The sequence below is a fragment of the Hemicordylus capensis genome, chromosome 6 (assembly GCF_027244095.1).
Source record: "Hemicordylus capensis ecotype Gifberg chromosome 6, rHemCap1.1.pri, whole genome shotgun sequence".
NCBI lineage: Eukaryota > Metazoa > Chordata > Lepidosauria > Squamata > Cordylidae > Hemicordylus > Hemicordylus capensis.
This window is the reverse complement of record NC_069662.1, coordinates 18,759,844-18,782,335: the sequence shown is the minus strand read 5'-3', so window position 1 is coordinate 18,782,335 and position 22,492 is coordinate 18,759,844. Positions and strand designations below refer to the sequence as shown.

Genomic DNA, 22,492 nt, shown 5'->3' with positions numbered 1-22,492 from the left:
CCTAGGGACAAATGGTACGTTTACCACAGGTGGTGGTCCTTGTCAGCCACTTTTTCTCCTGACCTGGCTATTATGGCAGAAGAAATTTTGTGGCTGGACGACACATGATAGGAGAAGGGAGGGCATAGAGCAGTTTGAGGACAGTGGGGAGGAGAACTGGGTGGTTTAGAATGTTCATCAATGAGGGGAGAAAGGAATGATGACCTAGAAGGAGGGCAGTGGGGGGTCCACAAACAGGAACTTTTCCTCATGCTCTTGTAATCCTAGAATTAGAGCTGTTAGCCTTTCTTTTCCAGCCCAGTGTGCACAATTTTTTCTCTCTCAAGCCCAGACTGTTTTTCAGTGATGTCAAAATGTGTGTGTGTGTTGTGTGTGTGTGTGTGTGTGTTGTGTGTGTGTGTGTGTGTGTGTGTATATATAAAATTTTAAGAAGGATCTTTGGTTTGCTGATGTAACATTAGGGAGATAGGCAGGTCAGTTTTTTCTGTATGGCGATTGCATTCTCGCCCCCACTTGTCTCCTAGGAATCCATTTCCCATATAACTTGTGACATTTTATCTTTAGCCTGAACAGCAGTACACTTCCAGTGAAAAGACTCAGGCCTCTAGACCAAAGAAGCAATCCAAGTCCAAAAGGGCTTCTGCCCGCTCTCCTACACGATCCTGTGTCTCAACTGGTGTAGGGACTTCAGAACACAGTACACTGTCCGTGGGTGTTGGGCCTTCTCTGCCATCTACCGTCTCAAGAGCAGCTGGTCCCTCCAAACCAGGTAGCCAGCTGAGTGCCGGAGGAAGCAGCCAGAGGAGGGATGTTGGACATGCCAGTGTCTCAAAAGTGAAGAAAGACCCCAGTGTCAAAACACCAGAAGAATCTGAACCCACCGCTGTTAAATTAGAAAGGAGCCAAAAATTCTTATCATTGGTACAAGCCCAAAGTCTGTTACCAAAAGACAGCCAGGACCTCAGGGAAAAGCGCACCACAGAATCCCAGAACAGAACTGCAGGTCGGTCAAACCCCCGCAGGCCTCCGTCACGAGAAGGCTCAGCCTCCCACAGCATGTCAAGGGAGCAAAGTCATCGTGTAGCTAAAGCTGATTCTCCAAGAGCACCATTAGCCACCAGTGCCCAAAGATCAGTGGCTGTAGGCCCATCAGATGTGTATGATAGTTCAGTGGCCAGTGAACCTTCTGCTGCAGGTCCCATGTTGGTGGCAGCTGGCCCATCTGGAGCAACCTCAGTGGGGACCAAGGGCTCTGATGTTAAAACCAAGCCTTCGGAAGCTGTGAAGGAGGTGGAGAAGGGAGCTGCAGAGACTGGAGACAGACTCTTATCTAGAGAGCTGTCAGTAAAATCTAAAGCTTCTGAGAAATATGGGACCTCTGCTGCTCCTCCTAAGCCAGAGACTCGGCCAACTTCTTTGAGCCCCACACCAGAGGGGCAGCGCTCTCGTTCTTGGAGCCCCAAAAGGAAAAGCAGCAGGGGGTCAAAATTCCACAAGACAACAGTGTCAGCCGCAATGGGGCCTTCCCAACCAGGTTTGAGGACTGTGGCTGTGGGGCCCTCCAAGATGGTTAGCCCGGCTCAAACCAGGTCCCAAAGCCGAACATCAGAAGCAGATAAACGAAGTAAGCCGAAGGCAAGACCCGGCAGAGAGAAGAGAGGGGAGCCGAGCAGTGCCCTAGACAAAAAGGAATCAACTGGGTATGTGGGGTGAACTGGCTGTGTTGGGGTTTGTAACGAGAGCCAGCGTGGTGTAGTGGTTAGAGTGCTGGACTAGGACCGGGGAGACCCGAGTTCAAATTCTCGTTCGGCCATGATACTAACTGGGTGACTCTGGGCCAGTCACTTCTCTCTCAGCCTAACCTACTTCACAAGGTTGTTGTTGTGAGGAGAAACCTAAGTATGTAGTACACCGCTCTGGGCTCCTTGGAGGAAGGGCGGGATATAAAATGTAAAATAATAATAAAATAATAATTATTATTATTTAGCAAAGTGCCAAAAGAAGCTACCCACTCCAGTTACAGAGTAGAGTACTGAGTTTAGTTGTTGCATTTATTTAAAGAATATGCATGGAGATTGTTTTACAATCTAAACTAAATAGATTTATTGGTGAAGTACATTTAAGATGTTGGAAAGCCAGCGTGGGTAGTGGTTAGAGTGCTGGACTAGGACCGGGGAGACCTGAGTTCAAATCCCCATTCAGCCATGACACTTGCTGGGTGATTCTGGGCCAGTCACTTCTCTCTCAGCCTAACCTACTTCACAGGGTTGTTGTTAGGAGAAATGTAAGTATGTAGTACACTGCTCTGGGTTCCTTGGAGGAAGAGCGGGATATAAAATGTAAAAAATAAATAAAATAAATAAGATAGGAAAGATCTTGTCCTATCAGCTTCATAATGAACAGGTAGGGGAAAAGAGAGAGATGTTTTCATCTGCTCTCTAAGAGGAAAGACAGTAAGTACCTAAGGAGTCAAGGTAGGGGTCATAGAGTAGAGGCAAGCAGGGACAGGTAAGGGGACCTTCACTAACTACCTCTACTCTCAATGCCCCTAGTGGTCATTAGGATAGTTGGTGCAAAAGGTCAATGCACTAGAACTCCATCTCCAACAGGATGTCGGGAGTTTAGGGCTAGAGGAATGGGCCCAGCAATCTGATTGGGCAAGGCAAGAGAATCAGCAGATGAGCTGGCTTTGAAGCCCAATTGAACAAGCCGACAAAAGTCAGGGAGATCTGCTAACATCTGTGGGATAAAGATGCTCAAACAAATGAAGAAAAGGATGTTACCTATTGTGGTGTTTGAAGTGACTGACTGTCACCTTGTCAACTGATAACAGCTCCAGATGAGACAACGGAGGTCTGGCTTATACATTACCTCAGGAAAGTGGGAATTGCTTCCCTGTGGCTGGGCCCCACATCACTCAATTTGTATGGAAGAGCCCCACAACACTGTCATTCTGTTTTGTGGAACTGCATGGCTGTGGAGATATGTTGGTTCCTTTTCATACAAACTTCCCCAGGGAAGGAAGGAATCATGTTGTTCACTATATCCACGTGACTCTTCCATCCAAATGTAGACCCAACCACAGGGAAACAGTTCCCGCCGCTTTCCTAAGGTAATGTATAAGCCAGGCCTTTGTCATTCCATCTGGAACTATTATCAGCTGACAAGGTGACAGCCTATCACCTTGAATTATATTTCCATATATTTTCTAATGGGATAAATAGTTTTATATATATATGAATGAAAAAGAGAGAGAGAGAGAGAGAGAGAGAGAGCGAGTTTTCACACTATCATTATTAGGGTAGGAGACACATCCTACCCAAGAGTTCAGGAGTTGTATTTTCAGATCATCTGTGCATAAAAAGCAAGGTAGGAGAGGAAAGAAGTGAGCTCTGTCCTACCTAGCTCTTTAATGAAGTTGGGCGAAAAGCTCTCTAGTGCAGTGTTCATCAATGTAAGGCCCGGGGACTAGTGGCAGCCCCCGTCAATCCTTGGTGTGTCCCCCTGACTAATTGTTTATTGCAGGGGTTCCCATCATGTGACTGGGGGTGATGGGAGTTGTAGTTCAGCAACATCTGGAGTACCACAGGTTGGGAACGCCGAGTTTATTGGGCCTGTGTGAAGCTTCAACCAAAGCTGAATAGGAACAAGGAGGCTGCCATATCCTGATTCAGCCCATTGGTCGGTCTAATTGAGTAGTGCTTACTATCTCAAGACCAGCTCTCCTCCCCGCACCAAAATGAGATAGGAACTAAGGAAGCTGCCTTATACTGAATCAAACCATTGGTCTGGTGGTCTACTATCGTGTTGTCTATACTGACTAGCAGCAGCTTCTCCAAGGTTGTAGGTAGGAGGCTTTCCCAGCCCTACCTGGAGATGCTGCCAGGGAGTGAACCTGGAACCTTCTGCATGCAGAGATGCTCTACCATTGACCTATGGCCCTATCCCTAAGAGACTACCATTCTCGCTGTGCAGTGCTGCATTTTGCCAACTGCTGGGACGGGGAGGGGTGCTCTCCTAAGAAAAACTGAGCCCTCCTGAGCCCCTGCAACATCTTGGAAAGTGTGCACAGAATGCTGGGAAGTGTCGTCCTTCCCAGCCCTTGCCCCACAGAGCTCTTAAGAGAGGACTCCATCTCTCTTAGAGGGCCATCCCAGCACTGAGAAAAGCGCAGTACTGTGCCAGGGTCAGCACAGTGGGAAATGGCTCCCACACTGAAGGCTTCTTGCCCAAGCAGCCCCTGCTTGAAAAATAATGAAGATCACTGCTCTAGTGCTTTCCTGTACTTCTACTTTTTCTTTAAAATTAAATGTCACCATAAGACTAACATCTAAGCTAGCCTGAGAAATCTTGGGGTCACTGAAACCTCTAAAGTTGAAAAACATCCCAAATTTGAGTCGTGTTTAATGGCTTTCTTGTTTCCGATCTATTTGTAATTCTTTTGTAATATTTCCCCATCTTTTTTCTGCAACTGTGAGGTCTGGAAGCATAACGTTTCTAATTACAAACTTTGATGCTTGGGATTCTGAGCAAGGTACATTGTCTTGGGAACCATTTTGAACCTTAGCAAATAAAACAAAACCGATATCTGAATCTTGATGTTGAACCCCCTGAGGAAATTAGAGTCTAATATAAGTTATATCTTGCCAGGGACCAGGCGACCACGTCCAGAAGTAAACTGAAATCGGCTATGAGCTCAGGTAGGGGGAAATTCCAGCTAGATGAACAATCACTCCCTCTGCTCCCCTCAGCACCCCCTGGCTGGTATGAATGTGGTTGGGAGCCATGCACCTTACAATCCCTCCATTTGCTTTGCAGCCAAAAAAAGAAGCAGCCTTACCTTCGTAACTATCTATTCCGCTTTGTCCTCATCTATGGAGAGATTAAAGGACTCAAAAAACAAGGACGAAGCTAAGGTACAGGGTGAAGGCGGGGCCAGTCTAGAGATCTATGGGGGGACATGTCTGCAGGAGGCACATTTTGGAGTTGCTCTTCCCGGGCATCTGATGGCTAGTATGTGCTACACAGTACTGGATGCTCAGACTGGCCGTTCCTTGCCCACCTGCTTGGCAGGAGGGAGGCTGCTGCAATGTCAGCATGAGCCAATAGAGTTTTTTCCGCTCAAGATGTAGTGTTGCCGTGGAGTCCTACATCTATGTATAGCAACTGATAATTATTCAACATTTGATGTGTGTAACTGAAATGTGTGCCTGAGGCAACTTTGAGGTGTTTTAATGGGAGGCTTACTGCATGAGGAAGTGTGATCAATACTGTTGGGAGTCACTACGGGCTGTCCACACAGAATCCCTCTTTCAACCTTCTCCCCTTCCTTTTTGTTCTGTCCACACAGGGGGCTTTTGTATTGAAAAAGTGAGGGTTTTATCTCCCCACCTTCTCTCTCCCCCTACCCACCACTATATACCCTCTCTAGAATCTCTCACCCATTTCACTTTCCACAACTTTATTCCCACCTCACCCTGAGCAAAAACAACAACAACAACAACAACAACAAATCCACTCCTGGTTCCCCCACCCCACCCCAAGCTTTCTTTATTCCAGCAGTCCAAATTCCAGCACCAGGTGGTGGAAGCCTTCATGTTACTGACATTATTGAACAATTGAATATCACCTACCAGTAGATCCTGATCTGCTTGCCCCGAGCTAGGGTATCTCTAAAAAGGTAGGGCCTTCTGAACATCTATCGAGTGCTTTTAGCTACTAAGTCCAAACATACTGGAGGTTAGACAGCATGGCTTGTGGGTCAGATGTGTAACTTTCAAAGATGCTTGGCAGTGGTTGAATTACCGAGGGAAAGGTAAGCGGACATTTTAATGAAATCCATGAACACTTCCCTTGACTTTAACCAAACATTCCTCCATTGCCTTTTAAAAACTGTAGCTATGGCCTCCCTCTGTCTCCCCTATATTTCAAGAACTGACCTATATCTAGCATTTTTTTTAAAGCCCTGACCACTTGATGGGGAAGGTTGTGCCTGCAGGACAGTTTTTACAATACACAATGCAAATAGGCAACCTGCATTCACGTTTTGGTCAACATACTTGCCTTCTGGGCCTATCCTTTTTGACCGACCCACCCACCCATATCTCTCTCTCTCTCTCTCTCTCTCTCTCTCTCAGTTCGTCCTACAAGATGAGATCACAGATGTGTCTTCCAAGTCATCCAAGCATGTGACAATCTCAGGTGTGATAGGTCCATCAGGGAGAAACTTCTTGCCACACGAACTGAGAGATTCTTCTGAACTCAGCGGAGCTGGCATGTCCGGGATGGATGCAGGTTCCAAAACAGGAGCTATGCTGGGGACAGAAGCAGAAAACCAACCAATCCAGACATTGACAGCTGCAAGAGGCTCTGAGGCAAATGCCACTGCGGTAAATGCAAGACCCTCCAATAGAGGTGACACTTCTGGAGCAGCAGGACAATCCCAGAAGCACAGCAGACCACCTGACAGATCCCGTATTTCTGTGAGGGCAGGTCCCTCACAGAAGCTCAGCACACAGGATCCAAAAGACCCAAGCGTGAAATCCCGTATTTCTGAGGGAGCAGGTGGTCCCTCTGCAATAGAAACCAAATCTGTGGCTATGGGGCGCTCAGGGAGAATCACAGTTTCTGAAGCACCTGGTCCTTCTATGCAGAGATTAAAGACTGCAGAATTTGAAGAATTGACCACAAGAGCCCAGCAGCAGAGCAGGGAAGCTCACACAGAGTCTGGAGCTGTTTCCCACAAATCCAAGTTTTCAAAGATATCTGGCCTTCTCGCCAAATCCCGTATTTCAGTGGGTGTGGGTCGCTCACTGATTAATACGGTTTCTAAAGCAGTTGGCTTCTCAAAGACAAGCAACACGCAAAAACCAAGCCTCTTAAAATCTGGTGGGTGGCTAACAAATGTGAAGAAGAAAGACAAGTCTGAAGGCAAGAGGAAGTCTCCTCAGAAATCCAGAGCAGCTGATGCCTCTCCTAGGCCCAGCAATCGTCCATCCAGAGCTGTGACTAGACCTCCCAGTCAGTCTGGCAGTCTTTCACCTGAAGACACATCAGCCAGGTCTGGATTATAGAAGAGGGCTAGAGGATAAGGACATAGTATCTTTCCTCCTTATAAGGAAAGACTAAATATTTTAGACGGTTTATTTTAGAAAAAAAGATCACTGGGATATGATAGAGTCTTATAAAATTATGCATGTTGTGGAGAAAGTGGAGAAATATCATATTTTTCAACTCAGGGTCATCCAATAGAGTTGATAAACAGTAGATCTGGAGCAGATGAGAAAAAAAGTACTTAATATAATTCATGATTGGCTTATGGGATTCACTGCCACAGGATGTGGTGACAGCCACTATCTAAGATGGCTTAAAAATTGGATTAGACAAATTAATGGAGGATGAGAGGGCTATCAACAGTTTTTAGGTATAATAGGTAAACGGAGCCTTCAGATTCTGGGGTGAGATGCCACTGAATACCATTGCTGGGGAACCGCGAGAGGGCAGGGAATTGCTGCCTTCATGCCCTAGGCGTGTACTTCCTGAAAGCATCTGGTTGGCTACTGTGGAGAACAGGATGCTCAACTAGGTGGATCTTTGATCTGATCCAGCAGAACTACTTCTCTGTTCACTTAAGCTGGAAGGAAAGTGTACCCAAATTTGCAATTCACACAATTTCCAAATCTGAAACCTTTTCAACTTTAATTTTTTTCAAATTCTGCTAAGGAGTACTTTTAAAAGTAAGACCACCACCTCAGTCTTACAGCTTTTCTGGCAAATTTTATCAGAAAGCAACAATGTTAAGTATGAACATGCCAAATGCAGTATCTTTATACCACGGGTTTAAAAGAAAAACCAAAATTTGACACATTTACAATAAGAGAGGATAGCTCCTGGAGTTCTTTCTCCCACATGCACCCATCAAGTAAGTTTCAGGTTTAGACAGCAGCCAATATCTACACATCTGTGACTGCAGAGTGTTGGGGTTTGATTATTTAGCAAAGCGTTAAGGAAGCCTCCTACCCTAATTTGGGAACTGTGTGTGCTCCTGATATTGGATTGTGTGTTACATAAAAGCAAGGTTGGAGATGGAGCTTGCTCCGTCCTCTGTCAAGCCACAACTGGGTAGGATGGGTAAGGCATGCTCATCCTACCCAGCTGGGGCTTGACAGATGAATAAGCTCCCCACCTCTGACTTTGCTTTTATCTTACACACAGTCAGATCTTGGGAGCGTGCACAGCTCCTGAACTAGGGTAGGAGGATTCTGCTACCCTAGTTCCAATCATGAGAACAGCCCTGATGTCATTACCAGCCTTTTCATTCCAGTGTTTTCTGCATTGTCTTTCTTCAGATCTAAGCTGTGGTGGTTTAAAAAACAAAAATTCCAGTGCCACCCTATCCAGTGTGCATTGAAGCTTTTCCAGATTACTGTGCCTTTGATTAGAAACTTCCACTTCATTATTGCTTTCTGTTCTGTGGGAGGAAACAGGATCTAGTATGTCTGAATCTAGCCAGGATTCCTCATCAGTGTTTCAGACATTGCCTTTGTGCAATATCGTAAGCAACCTCCTATTCCAGGGGTTCCCAACCTATGGTACTCCAGATATTGCTGAATTACAACTCCCATCATCCCCAGCCACAATAAATTGTAGCCAGGAATGATGGAAGTTTTTAAAATTCAGCAACATCTAGAGTGCCACACATTGGGAACCCCTGATCTAATGGATAAGAGTATGAGTACCCCTCAAAAATGCAATTAAAAAGGGAACCACTGTGGACGAGATCCTAACGGGATTCTCTCTCCCTCTCTAGGGCAGACAGTGATGTGCCATGGCCTCCGGAAAGGTGGTCTCATTCATCATACCCCATGTTTCTGAAACTTAAGAACTCCTGACCTCGGGTCAGGTCAGGAAGATTACATGTCTCACCTGAAACAAGAGAAGATTCTAGCAGATTAGAGAACAAGGGATGTTGCGAGCTGGACATCCTGTGTTCTTTAGGAGAGCCAGAGGCGTAACTATAGGGGGGGCAGGGGGGCACGTGCCCCGGGCGCCATCTTTTCTGGTCACGTGGGGGGCACCGCCATGACAAAAAATATTTTTTTAATATTTTTTTATTTTTTTGTTAATACAAATGTTTCCTGCTCAGTGCAGCAGCGCTGCAGCAGTCAAGGGAGCGTGTCGGCGCCCCCTCCCCCACAAGCGGTCCCTTCCGTGCCGCCCGCGCCCCCCCCATTGCTTTGCTGGCGCCTGGAGGCCAGTCAGTGGCCTGGCTTGGCGGCGGCGGCGGGCGCTTGTGAGGAAAAACCTAAGTATAATGTAGTATGTTGGGGGGGGGGTGCGGGGGGCGCAGGGGGGCCATTTCAGTGCTTGCCCCGGGCGCCGTTTTCCCTAGTTACGCCTCTGAGGAGAGCAGAAGGTTTTGGTGAGTGAGAGCAAAAGAAGCTGAAAGGTTGGACTTTTGGTTTTGTTGAAACGGGCCTGAAAGCTTCTGGTCTGATTGGCCAGGCTGAGGTAGAATCAGGGTTAGGGTTTCTCTTTATCATTGTTACCTATAGTTAGGCTTTGGAGGGAGAATGTGGTAAACATATAGGGCTTAAGTAAGGGCCAGTTATGAAGGAACCAAACAGAATCCTGTTCTTGGTGCAACTCCCATTTATTTCAATAGAACCTGAACAGAAGATCTTCCCATTAGATGGTGTTCTGTACATATGTACCCTAGGAGGAGTCTGGGGCATACAGTAAAAGAGGTAATATGGAGAGCTGCAAAATATTTGTAAAGCTGCCTATATGGATATTGCAGAACACAAATAATCCAGCAGCCTTACTGGGGGTGCCTTCACCAGTCTTTCCAGTTAGATTCTCTCCTCTGTGGTGTATCATTCTCATTCTTTAGAGATTAGGGGGGTGGCTACTAAAGAGATGGCCTTTTCTTTGGTGGCATCCAGCTGTGGAACTCTTTCCCCAGACTTGTTTGCCTAGTACTGTGTTTACTGACATTTAGGCACCAAGCAAAGTCTGCCCTATTTGCTTTTTAATCTCTGACTGGTTCTGGTTCTGCCTCTATCCGGGAGGACAGCTCTGTCTGTGAGCCAAACTATATGTCTAGACAAGCACGTGATTGGCCTTTATAGACTTGTTTTTCCCTTTCCAAATAGCAACCATGCTGGTGGGGAAGGATATAGTCCTTATGATCTCAGTCTGGCTGCTATTTGCCCCAGGAGGCAAGCTCCTGTTGGTGCCAGGGGCAGCTTCCCTCCTGGGGCAAATAGCCGTTGTGGGGGTCTGATCTGGATTGGGACCAAGGGATAAAGCCCCCTTTCCCCCAAGTTGTGGGTGGGTGGGTGTCACAGTCCAGATCAGCATCCCTGTGGCTATCTGCAGGTTGCGTGTAGGTGTGGGGGAACAAACATGTAAGGGCCAACCATGTCCTTGTCATAATGTGTAGTTTGTCCCTATGTTTGACTGTTTTTAACTGATGTTTTAAATATGGTTATTCTCAGTTGTACTTTCTCTTGCTTGTGTTTGCTTTGCAAGCCACTTTCGGTGGCTTTTAAAGTGGAAACATAGGATATGATGTAAACAAATACATGAAATCTTAATATTTTATTAACACTTCCCTGCTTTTGCTTTCAGAAGGGGCAACTGAGCCAGTTTGAAAGGACTCTGTCTTGGTGTCTACAGCGTATTTACTCCCAGCCTGAGTTGTGTAGTTAGCCAGTTTCCAAGTAGCCAGGAGTTGCATCAGGATTGAAATATGAGCAACTGATTGCTACTGATATGCCAAGGAGCAAAGATTATTTTTTAATTATATAATTTTTATTGGAAAAGTGAGTGTGTCTTATTTCCTTTCCTGCCTTGACTGGGACGAGATCTAGTCAGAATACACAGATTGTTGACATGAGGATCTTATGCCTGTGACTGTGGACTAGATGTTTGCCATGCTGCATCTCATCTCTTCAGGTCAAGTGTGGCCCATAGAACCCAGAAATGGCATCACCCACTGGCAGCATTTGGCTGTGAGTCGAATCAGGGCAGGGGAAGAGAGCAAGGATTAAGTCCTATGTGGCTTCATTGCCTAGTGTTCAAAAGGTACCAGGAGGTACTTCCCAGAATCCCAGCCTCTGAAGGTAAAGTCTCCCAGATGGGAATTGCCTCTATTGGTGCTGCCTGCCTCCCCTCAGGCCAAACTCTCTGTCTCCCTAAGAGCCCGCACCCAATAACTGGAGTCCTAGGCGACTGCCTAGGGAGAAAAGGAGCTCTTTGCAGCTTGCCTGCTGCTTCGATTGCGGGCCAGCAGAACAAGCAGGAGAGACGGCGAAGAGGGCAAGTGGCTGAGAGGCTATGGGGCTGGGCAGGGGGCAATGGGGAGTCACATGAGGTGCCTCTGGGGTGCCCCTCCAGGCAGTGGGGCCCCCAGACAACTGTCTCCCCTTGCCTTATCATTGTTAGCGCCTGGGGAGGACATTTCCTATTCTTCCAGGAATGCCTTGCTGAAGACCTGAAAGTGGCCATTCTAACAAAGAATGTCAAAGGAAGGTTGCAGTACTAAACTTTAATTTGAATTTATAACAGTGTTTGATACTATTGTCTGTGATCTGAATAAGAAACAATTTCTACTACATTACAAGAATGAATTAACACACAAACATGGCTACCCCTCTAGAAATGGTTACCTTTCCCTTGTGTGCCTGTAAGTCTGAGGGTGGGGCGGCCTGTGTCTCATTTTTAATTGATACGAGGTGCTTTGAGTGACAAAATTTGTTTGAAAAACAGGATCTAAATAAATAAATGAACAGAATGTTTTCCCAGTTGCTATGTTTGTGTATTTCACCAAGAAAAGCAATATTTTAAACCTGTGTGCATCATGTTTGGCTTGAGGGGTGGGTATCACTTGTTGGATATGGAGTTCCAGTGCATCGACCTTTTGCACCCACTATCCTAATGACCACTAGGGGCATTGGGAGTATAGAGATAGTGAGTAAGAGTCTCCCTGATTGAGCTACCTGTCTCTACTCTATGATCCCTGATCTGACTCTTTTGCACTTCCTGTGCTGAGTCACAATCCTTCCTTTCCTCCTAGAGAGAAGATTTATTTATTTATTTATTTAAAATATTTATACCCCGCCCCTCCAGTGCACTACTGCTCAGGGCGGCTCACAACAATAAGATAGACACAAGATACAATAAAAGTAATAAAATTAACTAAATTAAACAAACAAACAAAAGATGGAAGACATCTCTCTCCCTCCTTACCTATTCATTATGTAGTCCTTTAGATTAGGTTTAGGTCTTTCCTATCCAAGTGTACTTAACCAATATATACTTAGTATTTAGTTCTACAAGAATCTCCATGTGTTTTCTCTAAATAGCTGCAACAACGAAACCATCCTCTGCTACCTACTCTGTAACTGAAGTGTGTGCTCAATGCTCGTTCCTTAGTGCTCTGCTGTTTTACCTAGTGGGGGGTAAAAATTAACAATCTCCAACATCACTGGTGACTTTTTTTAATGCAATAAGTATAAATTTACCAAATGTTCTACTTTCACATCTTGTTTTTCTAAAAAAATCTGCATTTGGCAGCATTTGTACTACGCATGTTAGAGGGAGAACTATTCTAATGAAGGTTTTTGGATTACACAAGCAGTTAAAAAAAATTATTTCAGTAACTGCCTCATTCGCCACCGTTAGAATAACTAATAATGTTCGTAGCTAATGCAAATGCATATTTGCTGAGCTCAAATCCTTCTCCCAAACATGCCAATTTTCTATTTGCAGAACATTGTTTTCCTGTATTTTTAAAAAAAGTATATTCAACAAATACAGGGGTGGGATGGGGGGGGTTACTTAGCAAAAAAAAAGGGGGGGGAGTAAAAAGATAGACAAAACAATTTTATTCCTATAGTAGAATGAAGGATTCCCTCTCATTCTTCACCAGTTCCCCAAGATTCTATGGCGGTTATGCAGCCAAAGGTTAAGCCCCAGTGATGTGAACATGGTTCGTCCCTGGGTCCGCCTCTTAGTCAATCAAACAGACTCAGTGGGAATCATTTAGAGGCTTTATTGCTACTGCAGTTTAGCAATAGGTAATCAGTAGGCTTACGCTCTCAAACCGATTACAGTTTGGTTATAGGTGCATCTTACATTTATACAAACAATCTGAATGATGCTGACACCCTAGACACAGTATACGTGACAATAAAATGGTGGTCTAAGTATCTAGTAAGCATGCGAATGATTCATTGTTCATCTGGTGATTACTCCTTATTTGGTTAAATCCTGTTTTCTTAACTGTCAGCGAAAAACAGTGAGAACCTTGTGAGAACCAAGTTTCATAGATACAATTTAGTGGAGAGAGATAATGACGTTGATCATGAGAGGCATTGATGTCCCTGAGCTGGGCTGGGGTTACTTTCAGTTAAAATGAGGTATTCTGGGCCAACATGGAGTTTCTTTGGTTTTCTAAACACATCACCAGGGCAGCCAACTCCTACAATCTGATTGGCTAAATTAGCATGTTGCCTCCACACAGGCGGCCTTCCATCCAGTTCCAGAAGATTCTATGGCAGTTACTCCAAATGCACATACATACAGGCGTAGGAAAAGACAGTACAAAACAAGAGCTCATTCGCTCGAAAACCTTGCCACCGGGCAGCTGTCACCTGTAGTTCTCCCGAGCCTATTATCACTGCCCTGGTTCTAGGAGGCTCTCCGATTATCTCCAAAGCCTCCGTTAAAGGTTTGGATGGTATTCACCAAGTGCTCTGGGGAGCTTTACCCCTCTTGTGATTCTCTGTTGGGTCCAGAAAAAAAACCCTTCAGATGTTAGTGCCATTCTATCCCCTGGAGCAGAGGCACTCTTACCTCTGGACTTCGGGGCCAAAGTCCAGGGCCTCCAACGCCCCCCCCCACCGGGGCCCCCCCAAATCCTCTTTAGTCTGTCCTGGTGATAACTGTAAAGCTGGGTTGTTAACCTGGTGCACGGTTATCACTGGGTGGTGTGGTTTATGCCCTCAGGAACTTATGTGTTAAAAAATGATGTGTAACTTGCGGTGTGTGTGTGTGTGGTGGGGGGGGGGGCTCCAAAGGCCTTTAGGTCCAGGCTCTAAAATTACTTAGGGGCACCTGTGCCCTGGAGTTTGGGTCTGGTGGGTTCAAGCTATTTTGGGGCTGAGAAAGTGCCTCCCTGGGCCCCCTGCAATCTCCTCCTCTACACTGGCTGTTAGGAGCCAGAGTCATACCAACTATTTGGCACTGAAAATGAGTAATTCAGTTTCGAGGGACTTGGGCTGAGAACTTAAACAGTCCATGAGGGACAGAGAGAAGAGGGTGAATAAATATTATGGGATGGGAGTTGGGTGTCAGGGTGGGTTGTAGGGCCAGAAGGGCATGAAGAGATATCTGGCTACAAGGATATGCATGCCTGTTCACAGGATCCGTTGTCCTGGATTTTAACAACTGCACTCATTTCAACCTCTGACTTATTTTCTCAAGCAGTGAATCAAAGGTTGAAGACAGCTGAGAGTGTGGTAACATCTCAGCAATATCTTGATTCATCTTTCTCTTTGATACCCATGTAAGTGGTCTTTGTGAAGATAACAGTCACCCATCAGTCATTGTGACGGGTGTCTACAGTTCCATAAACAATAGAGAAGGGAAACAATACAGTCACCTGTGACTGTTGATTCAGGATAAGTGAACAAATTGTGTATGGCTGGAACAACCTGTAATTCCTTGTTTGGATAGACAGAGGTTTTTGCTTCAGGATATTGGTCCCAGATTTTTGATTGTCTAAACAAACGTGTTAATAGTGAGAGGCAAGCAAGCTGATGAAGCCATGTAGTAAAAGAATAAGAAGGCCCCATGGCAGTTGTGGGTGTGTTAATGGGGTGTGTGTGCAAGATGTGAGAGTTCATAGGAGGTAACCAAAGTAATAAGAATGGCAGTGAGGAGGCAGAAGTGGAGCTGGGTATGTTGTATATTCCCTCATACCTATTGTACCATGATAGTAGTGCCTTACAGTGTTACAGAGGCCACCTAGACAGGTTCCTGTTCACAAAGAGCTTACAATCTAAAATAGTGGGGAAACAACTGAAGGTGAAACAGAAAAGGGAGGGAAAGGTGTGCCATTGTTAATATTGTAACAAGAACATATAGCTTGATTCCATTTTGAAATAAGGATTTAGAGGTTAAGTCAGTTCTATGTGGAAAACATGGGTTTTGAGGAAGGATTTGGAGAGAACTGATAAAAAAATACCTGTTCAGGGTACAAGAAAGGCAGTTCTTGGGGCTGCCCTGGGCAATTGGAGGTCACTAGTTAGGAGCGAGAGGCCCATGAGGACTGAGCAAAAGAGGGAGAAGAAAGGTGTAGTGGTGCCCTCTATCACAAAAGTATGGTACCATTCTATCACTCTTGTAAAGTGTGCTGTTGAGTCGGTGTCGACTCCTGGCGACCACAGAGTGTGGAGAGTTTTTTTGGTAGAAGCCTCTAGCAAAATGGGGTAATTTTGTTGAAAAGGCTTGTAACAAGCAGTCTGCAGAAGATTAAAAAAACAAAAAACCATCTGGTCAATGGGCACAGCCTGGTTAAACTGGGTCAAAGACTAGGCCCAGCGCAAGGATGCATTAACTTTCCAGAGCCTCTTGGGCCACTAGAGCAGAGAAACTAGGGCCTGGATCCCTGGCATGCAGCTTTTCTGAGTCAGTTCTCTAGGAAGGAAGTGAAAGCTGCAATGTGGGTGTTTGTTTTTTCTGAGGAAGGGCAATGTGGTGGTAGGTCAGTGGAGTCTCTCACCTTTCCATCCCACCATCTTCCTCTTAGAAATGCAGACTGTTTCAGCTGCAGCAGACTTGAGTCAAATCAAGAAAAAACGGGATGACTATCGCACAGCCCCCTTTGACCCACGTTTTCCAAACACCAACCAGACTCGCAACTGCTACCAGAATTATCTGGGTAGGTAAAGAAGGAATATGGCTGTGGCGGGGAGGGGGAACTAAATATTTGTGTTATTCTTGGGTGGTAATGAATTGCTTTGGGCAAGTTTCAGGATGATAATCTGTGCTTAAACATCTGTTATTGGGGCTGCCATAGGACTGCCATGGGAACAAACCGCTTTGGGAACTTTAGTTGAAAAGAGGTATATAAATATTTGTATGTATGTTGTACGTACGTATGTATGTATATTAAATGTGTCTGCCATTGGGCAGTTTTAAACATTTTGACGCTTCTGCCTCTTGTCAGTTCCAGTGCTGCTCCTGCACCTTTTGCTATTCTGTGGCTGTTGCTGCCAACATGTATTTTTTGTTTACACACACACACACACACACACACACACACACACACACACACACACACACTCCTGCCTTATTACTCCTAAGCAGTATCTGCCTCACTCTGCATAATACCAATGTGTTGTTTTTAAAATACTTCTGTAAGTGACAGTTAACGGTGATAAGGCTTAGGAACAGCTTTAGCAACAAGTAGGCCAAGTAGACGTTGCTAGCACTCTGTGTACTCCTACACACATACACACGCTGCCCAGAAGACTTGCTGGATGTCCATGGCCTTCTACAACCAGTGGCAGCCCAAGACCTCTGTGCTCCTGAGGCAGTGGCAAATGCTGCCCTTCCTTGTACACAACCTCCTCCTCCCCCTCCGGCCCTTTTTTTTCCAAGGAGGAGAGAGCAGGAAAGCATCTTGCTACCTCACTGGCACTCCAAGAATCTGCTGCCTGAGGCAGTTGCCTCACCTTGCCTCAGAAGGGCTGTCCCTGTCTACAACACTCTGATGGTAATGCAGCCCATCTGCTATGATAGCCATGTAATGTCTCCCAGAGCTCTATTACTACTATAACAAATATTTTATGTACCGCCATAGCCCATTTCTCCCCAGCAATTTATAGCCTATCCCCCCACTATTCTGTACTCAGTGAAAGTAAATTCTCACATTTGTCCTCTCCATTCCAAAGCACAATTCAAATTATTAGTATAGTTATTTATATACCACTTTTTAATAAACACATTCTCATAGCGGCTTAAACAATAAAATAAAATAAAATCATGACCTCTCCCCAAAGGGCTCTCTCAGTCTAAAAGTAAACATAGTGAAGACAACAGCAACATCCATTGGTTATAGCTGTATCTCCTGTTGATTGGTGCCTTCAGGCATCATCCTTAAGATTGTGAGGGTTGCGAGAGGGCTAGTGAGTGCCCCTCCTCCCCTGAATCAGAATCTGGAACCATCGATTACCTTCTGTGATGTGTTTAATGAATTCTTTGTGGAGAAAATCTCTCGTATTCGGGCCGACTTAGACTCCGTATCCACAATTACCTCAGTGTCTGATGTGGAGGTGTCCAGAGACTCCTCTTGTGTGATTAGGTTGGATCAGTTCCAGTTTGTGACTCCTGAGGATGTGGACAAGCTGTTTGGAATGGTGCGGCCCACCACCTGTTCTCTTGACCCTTGTCCAACATGGCTTATCTTATCTGGCAGGGGGGTTGTTGTAGAAGTCCTGGTAGAGATTATAAATGCGTCTCTGAAGGAAGGTAGGTTGCCTCCTTGTCTTAAGGAGGCAATTATTAGACCGCTTCTGAAGAAGCCTACCCTGGATCCCTCGGACTTGAACAACTACAGGCCTGTCTCCAACCTTCTGTGGCTGGGCAAGGTAATTGAGAAGGTGGTGGCCTCCCAGCTCCAGAAAGCCTTGGATGAAACTGATTATCTTGACCCATTACAAACTGGCTTTCGGGCTGGCTATGGGGTGGAGACTGCCTTGGTCAGCCTGATGGATGATCTCCAATTGGCAATTGACAGAGGAAGTGTGACTCTGTTGGTCCTTCTGGACCTCTTGGCAGCTTTCGAAACTATCAACCATAGTATCCTTCTGGAGCGTCTGAGGGGGTTGGGAGTTGCTTTGCAGTGGTTCCGCTCCTACCTATTGGGCAGGTTCCAGATGGTGTCCCTTGGAGACTGCTGTTCTTCAAAATCTGAACTTTTGTATGGTGCTCCCCAGGGCTCCATACTGTCTCCAATGTTGATTAATATCTACATGAAACCGCTGGGAGAGATCATCAGGAGATTTGGTGCAGGGTGCTATCAGTATGCTGATGACACCCAAATCTATTTCTCCATGTCAGCATCATCGGGAGAGGGCATAATTTCCCTAAATGCCTGCCTGGAGTCGGTGATGGGCTGGATGAGGGATAACAAACTGAGACTGAATCCGGCTAAGATGGAGGTACTCATTGTGTGGGGTCGGAACTTGAGAGATGATTTTGCTCTGCCTGTTCAGGATGGGGTCACACTTCCCCAGAAGGAACAGGTACACAGTCTAGGGGTACTTCTGGTGTCCCAGGTTGAGGTGGTGGCCAGAAGTGCCTTCTATCAGCTTCGGCTGATACGCCAGCTGCGTCCGTTTCTTGAGGTGAATGACCTCAAAACAGTGGTACCTCAAAACAGTGGTACCTCTGCTGGTAACCTCCAGACTGGTTTACTGTAATGCGCTCTATGTGGGGCTGCCCTTGTATGTAGTCCGGAAACTACAGCTGGTCAAGAATGCGGCAGCCAGGCTGGTCTCTGGATCATCTCGGAGAGACCATATAACTCCTGTATTGAAGGAGCTATACTGGTTGCCGATATGTTTCCAGGCAAAATACCAGGTGTTGGTTGTAACCTATAAAGCCCTAAACAGTTTGGGCCCTGGGTATTTAAGGGAACGCCTTCTTCGGCATGAATACCACCGCCCACTGAGATCTGCTGGAGAGGTCTGTCTGCAGCTGCCACCAGCTCATCTGGTGGCCACTCAGGGATGAGCCTTCTCCGCTGCTGCCCTGAGGCTTTGGAATGCGCTCCCTAGTGAAATAAGAGCCTCCCCATCTCTGACAGCTTCTAAAAAGTATTTAAAAACACATCTCTTCACTCAGGCTTTTAATTAATGTTGTTTTAATGGTTTTAATGCTGTTTTAAAATATTATTTTAAAAATTTTAAATTGTAATGTGTGTGTTTCCCCTCCCCCCCTATTTTTGTCTTAACGAATGTTTTACTTTGTTTTTATTCTGTTGTAAACCGCCCAGAGACATAAGTTTTGGGCGGTATAAAAATGTGTTAATATAAAAAATAAGAAAAATAAAATTAAGTACCACCCTTTGGCAGCTGCCCAAAAACTGCTGTCATCCAGAGCTGCAGAGCTTTTTTAATTTCCCAGGAGCCAAAGCAGAGAGGAGCCAGGTAATGTTCTGCTTCAGGTATGTTGTACTGGGGGAATGAAATACTGGCATATCTTTTTAGGATGTATTTCTGTCTGCCTTGAGGGTGTAGGTTTTAGTCATTGCAGAGAGGGTACTGGTAATTCCAGGTTTACATGGTGCAGATGCTACAGCTGAGATGTACATTAAGCAGAAAAAGGGTGGATGGCACTGTAGAAGCCACATTGCCTCACCTCCTTCTTTACAGATTATCACCGGTGCATGAAAAGCTTGGCAGCCAAAGGCAAGGATGTCGAAATGTGTGAATGGTACCATAGGGTCTACAAATCCCTGTGTCCAGTTGCTTGGGTAAGTGGAAGCATCAGATTTTTAGGGGAGAAATGTATGACACACACTCTGTGCTGCCTCAACAGCATCATGGGATTGGTATGCATGCAAGTAGCAAGCCAGGTTAATATTGTATAGATGTTGAACTATAAGCCATGCTGATCATGTAAGCAGAGAACAGCTAGTACAGCCTATTTAGAATCAATGTATAGGGAATAGCACACACCCTTTCCTTTTGAAATGCCAAAGAGGTCACAAGCAATGTAGAGCTGAACTCTGCTCTTGTGGAGTTATTTTTTGGGGGGGGCCCTTCTCTTTAGTACCTTTAACCAAATGTGAACTTCTTAGAAAAACTGGCAAGTTGTTGGCTGATAGAAAATTCAATCCCTTCAAAAGAGCAAGTCTCAAGAGAAATATAGAAAACCACAACATGTTGCTATAATCCTAGATATCATGTGCCACATTTTGGAAAAAATTTAAACTCTGAAAATGTGTAGGTCTACAAGCAATGAAGAGTGTAAGTCTACAAGGACATAGTTTTCAGACACATTTACACCCTGCTGTTATCCGATGACCCACTAGGAGGCCTGCTCTTCAGTCTGAGAAACATTTTGGAAGCGATCTAACAAATCTTATGGTACATGGTATATATCTATAAAATGTAGATTGATTCACCCTAGTCCAGTCTGCTGGTTCTACATGCACATTCCTGAATGCTTATTACAGTCCCTTCATCATCGTTAGATCTGTTTTAATGTTATGAGAATGTGGTATTGGGTGTAGTAGTATCCTAACTCAGCAAAGAGACACCTTTTAAAGTGATTTTCTTATATTTAGCAGGGGGAGAGCAACTGGCCCTATCCAATCCCAGAACAGCATCCCTCCAGTGGCTGTTGCTGATATTTACCTTATGTTTCTTTTTAGATTGTGAACCCTTTGGGGACAGGGGACCATCTTATTTATTTATTATTTATTTTTCTGTGTAAACCACTTTGAGAACTTTGGTTGAAGAGGGGTATATAAATAAATATTTGTAGTAGTAGTAGAATGAATCAGAAGCCTTTTTTTGTTTTGAAAGCAATTCTCTAGTCACTATGTCTTAAAAAATATGTTTGAAAATAAATGGGTAATGCCTGCTGATTAAATCTTTGAAGCCAGAAAAGTGAATGAACATTTCCTCATGGGTGGCTGTAAATTTGATAGTGTCACACCTCTTTTACGGTTGCTGCATTGGTTGCCTGTTTGCTTCTGGGTCCAATTCAAGGTGCTGGTTCTCACATACAAAACCTTATGGGCTTAGCACTTGTATATATCCAGGATTGCCTCTCTCGCTAAGTTGTATCCCGTCCTGTGAGGTCTTCTCAGCTGGCCCTCCTTATTGTCCCAGGCCCTGGTGTGGTGTGTGGTGCCTGGGCCCATAGGAGGATCTTCTCTGTGGCTGCCCCTCTTCTTTGGAACACAATCCCCGCCAATTCATTCATTGTCCTTCCTGGCTGCTTTTAAGGCCCTTCTTAAGACTCACCTGTTTCGCCTTTTAATATATATTTTTAATTGATTATTGTTGGTATTTCTGTTGTTCACCGCCTAGAGTCTTTGGAGGAGGCGGTATATAAGAAGTTTCAGCAAATAAATAAAATCTCCAAATAGAGAGAGGCTTCAGTGCCAGCACTAAATAGCTCCAAGCTTCTCCTCGTGACTAACAAAACCAGAAGAAATTATGCACAATTGTTTAGTTTGCACAATTTGTACAGGTAGCAGAATTAATATTTTACTGGCACAGAATTTCAATTACCCAAGCCGAGAATTGTTAATGTTTTCTTTTTCTTGTTTTAATACAAAGTAAACACAACACTGATTATCTCTCTATCCCTAGGCTGGCCCTCCCATGAGACAGCAATGGCGGGCCTCCCTCAGGTGGCAAATTTTGGAGTACCATTTAAGGACAGCACATTGTTAATTTTTTTCTTAGCGCATGACGGGGTTCTTACCACATGGGGTGGGGTGTGTGTGTGGAATTTGGATTTGTTTACCTCAAGAACCAAACTGCCTTTGGTCATTTCTTAAGTTTTCTTAGCCACCTTTCTATTCCCCCATTTTCAGATAAAACGCTGGGATGAGGAACGTGAAGCAGGAACCTTTGCTGGCAAGATATGAGCATCTCCTTCACTGCTGCTTTATGGAGACACAGTGGGCAATGCTCACAACTGGTGTTCCAGCCCAACCCCAAATCAGTTATTCAAGTTGCTGAATCCCTCAGCAGGTGTCACTTTAAATTATTCAGTTATTTTTGCAGGTTCTTAAAAAAAAAGTGGAGGTAAAACACAAATCCCAATAAATGTATTCCTGAAATAGAAATGTTTAGTCAATTTCATTTCTTTATTTTTTTTCCTACTTGTGTCTGGTTTTATTTTATTCCCCCACCCCAAAAAGTTTTGATCTGCCCCATTATCTCTTCCTGGTTTTAAAATATCCTATCTACTTCTGTTTCTCACATTCCTCAAACTCTGAACACATGAACCACAAGAAATTGGGTTCATGTTATTCCCATTAAATTCTAGTGATTTAAGGGCTTAATTAGCTGGTACCTTTGAGGAGGCAGCAAGGAATATGGAATACATGAGGGACACAAGAGGTCACAAAATCACAGATCCCAAAGTGACTGAATAAAGATCTAGCCTGGCCCTTTGCTCTAAGGCAGAATTCTAGCTGCACATACTAAATGCACATCCAGCACACTCTGAACATAATGAACAGGATAGGTGTGAATTCAAGGCACCAGCACCTCACTCCTTTGTACACACCCAAGCTGAGGAAAAAGAGTGTAGGGGAAATCCATGCTCACACCCAAAATCTCAACTGGGGAAAAAACTGAGGTCAAGCAAGTAACTGCACACACCCTGCAAAGAACACCCCACCACCTGCTTATGGAGGGGAGTGTGGCAATGGGAAAACAAGTCTCCACCC

At 45.0% G+C, this 22,492-nt stretch overlaps 2 protein-coding genes across 9 annotated transcripts in view; both read left to right on the top strand.

Moving 5' to 3' along the window:
- GARIN5B (golgi associated RAB2 interactor family member 5B) overlaps positions 1 to 11,801 on the top strand; it is a 29,942-nt gene extending 18,141 nt beyond the window's left edge. For 3 of the 4 annotated variants that reach the window (XM_053263101.1, XM_053263102.1, XM_053263104.1), the window contains exons 7-11: positions 565 to 1,700; positions 4,651 to 4,700; positions 4,819 to 4,916; positions 6,138 to 7,060; positions 8,810 to 9,002. In XM_053263101.1, the coding sequence (XP_053119076.1) occupies positions 565 to 1,700; positions 4,651 to 4,700; positions 4,819 to 4,916; positions 6,138 to 7,060; positions 8,810 to 8,891 (2,289 nt within the window). In that variant the 3' untranslated portion in view covers positions 8,892 to 9,002. Of the gene's footprint in view, positions 1 to 564; positions 1,701 to 4,650; positions 4,701 to 4,818; positions 4,917 to 6,137; positions 7,061 to 8,809; positions 9,003 to 10,632 lie in introns of those variants that run through there. The other variant, XM_053263103.1, reaches the window with a different exon arrangement.
- Positions 11,802 to 13,532: 1,731 nt separating this feature from the next.
- LOC128330362 (cytochrome c oxidase subunit 6B1) lies at positions 13,533 to 21,883 on the top strand. 5 transcript variants are annotated; one of them, XM_053263108.1, is made up of 5 exons: positions 13,534 to 13,735; positions 14,494 to 14,572; positions 15,818 to 15,949; positions 19,449 to 19,549; positions 21,629 to 21,883. In XM_053263108.1, the coding sequence occupies exons 3-5, from the start codon at positions 15,820 to 15,822 to the stop codon at positions 21,680 to 21,682; spliced, it is 285 nt and encodes a 94-aa protein (XP_053119083.1). In that variant the 5' UTR covers positions 13,534 to 13,735; positions 14,494 to 14,572; positions 15,818 to 15,819; the 3' UTR covers positions 21,683 to 21,883. The 5 variants fall into 5 exon arrangements, with proteins under 5 accessions (XP_053119085.1, XP_053119083.1, XP_053119084.1 ...); XM_053263109.1 differs by having other exon boundaries at positions 14,491 to 14,572; XM_053263110.1 differs by lacking the exon at positions 14,494 to 14,572 and having other exon boundaries at positions 13,533 to 13,744.
- Positions 21,884 to 22,492: the final 609 nt, after the last annotated feature.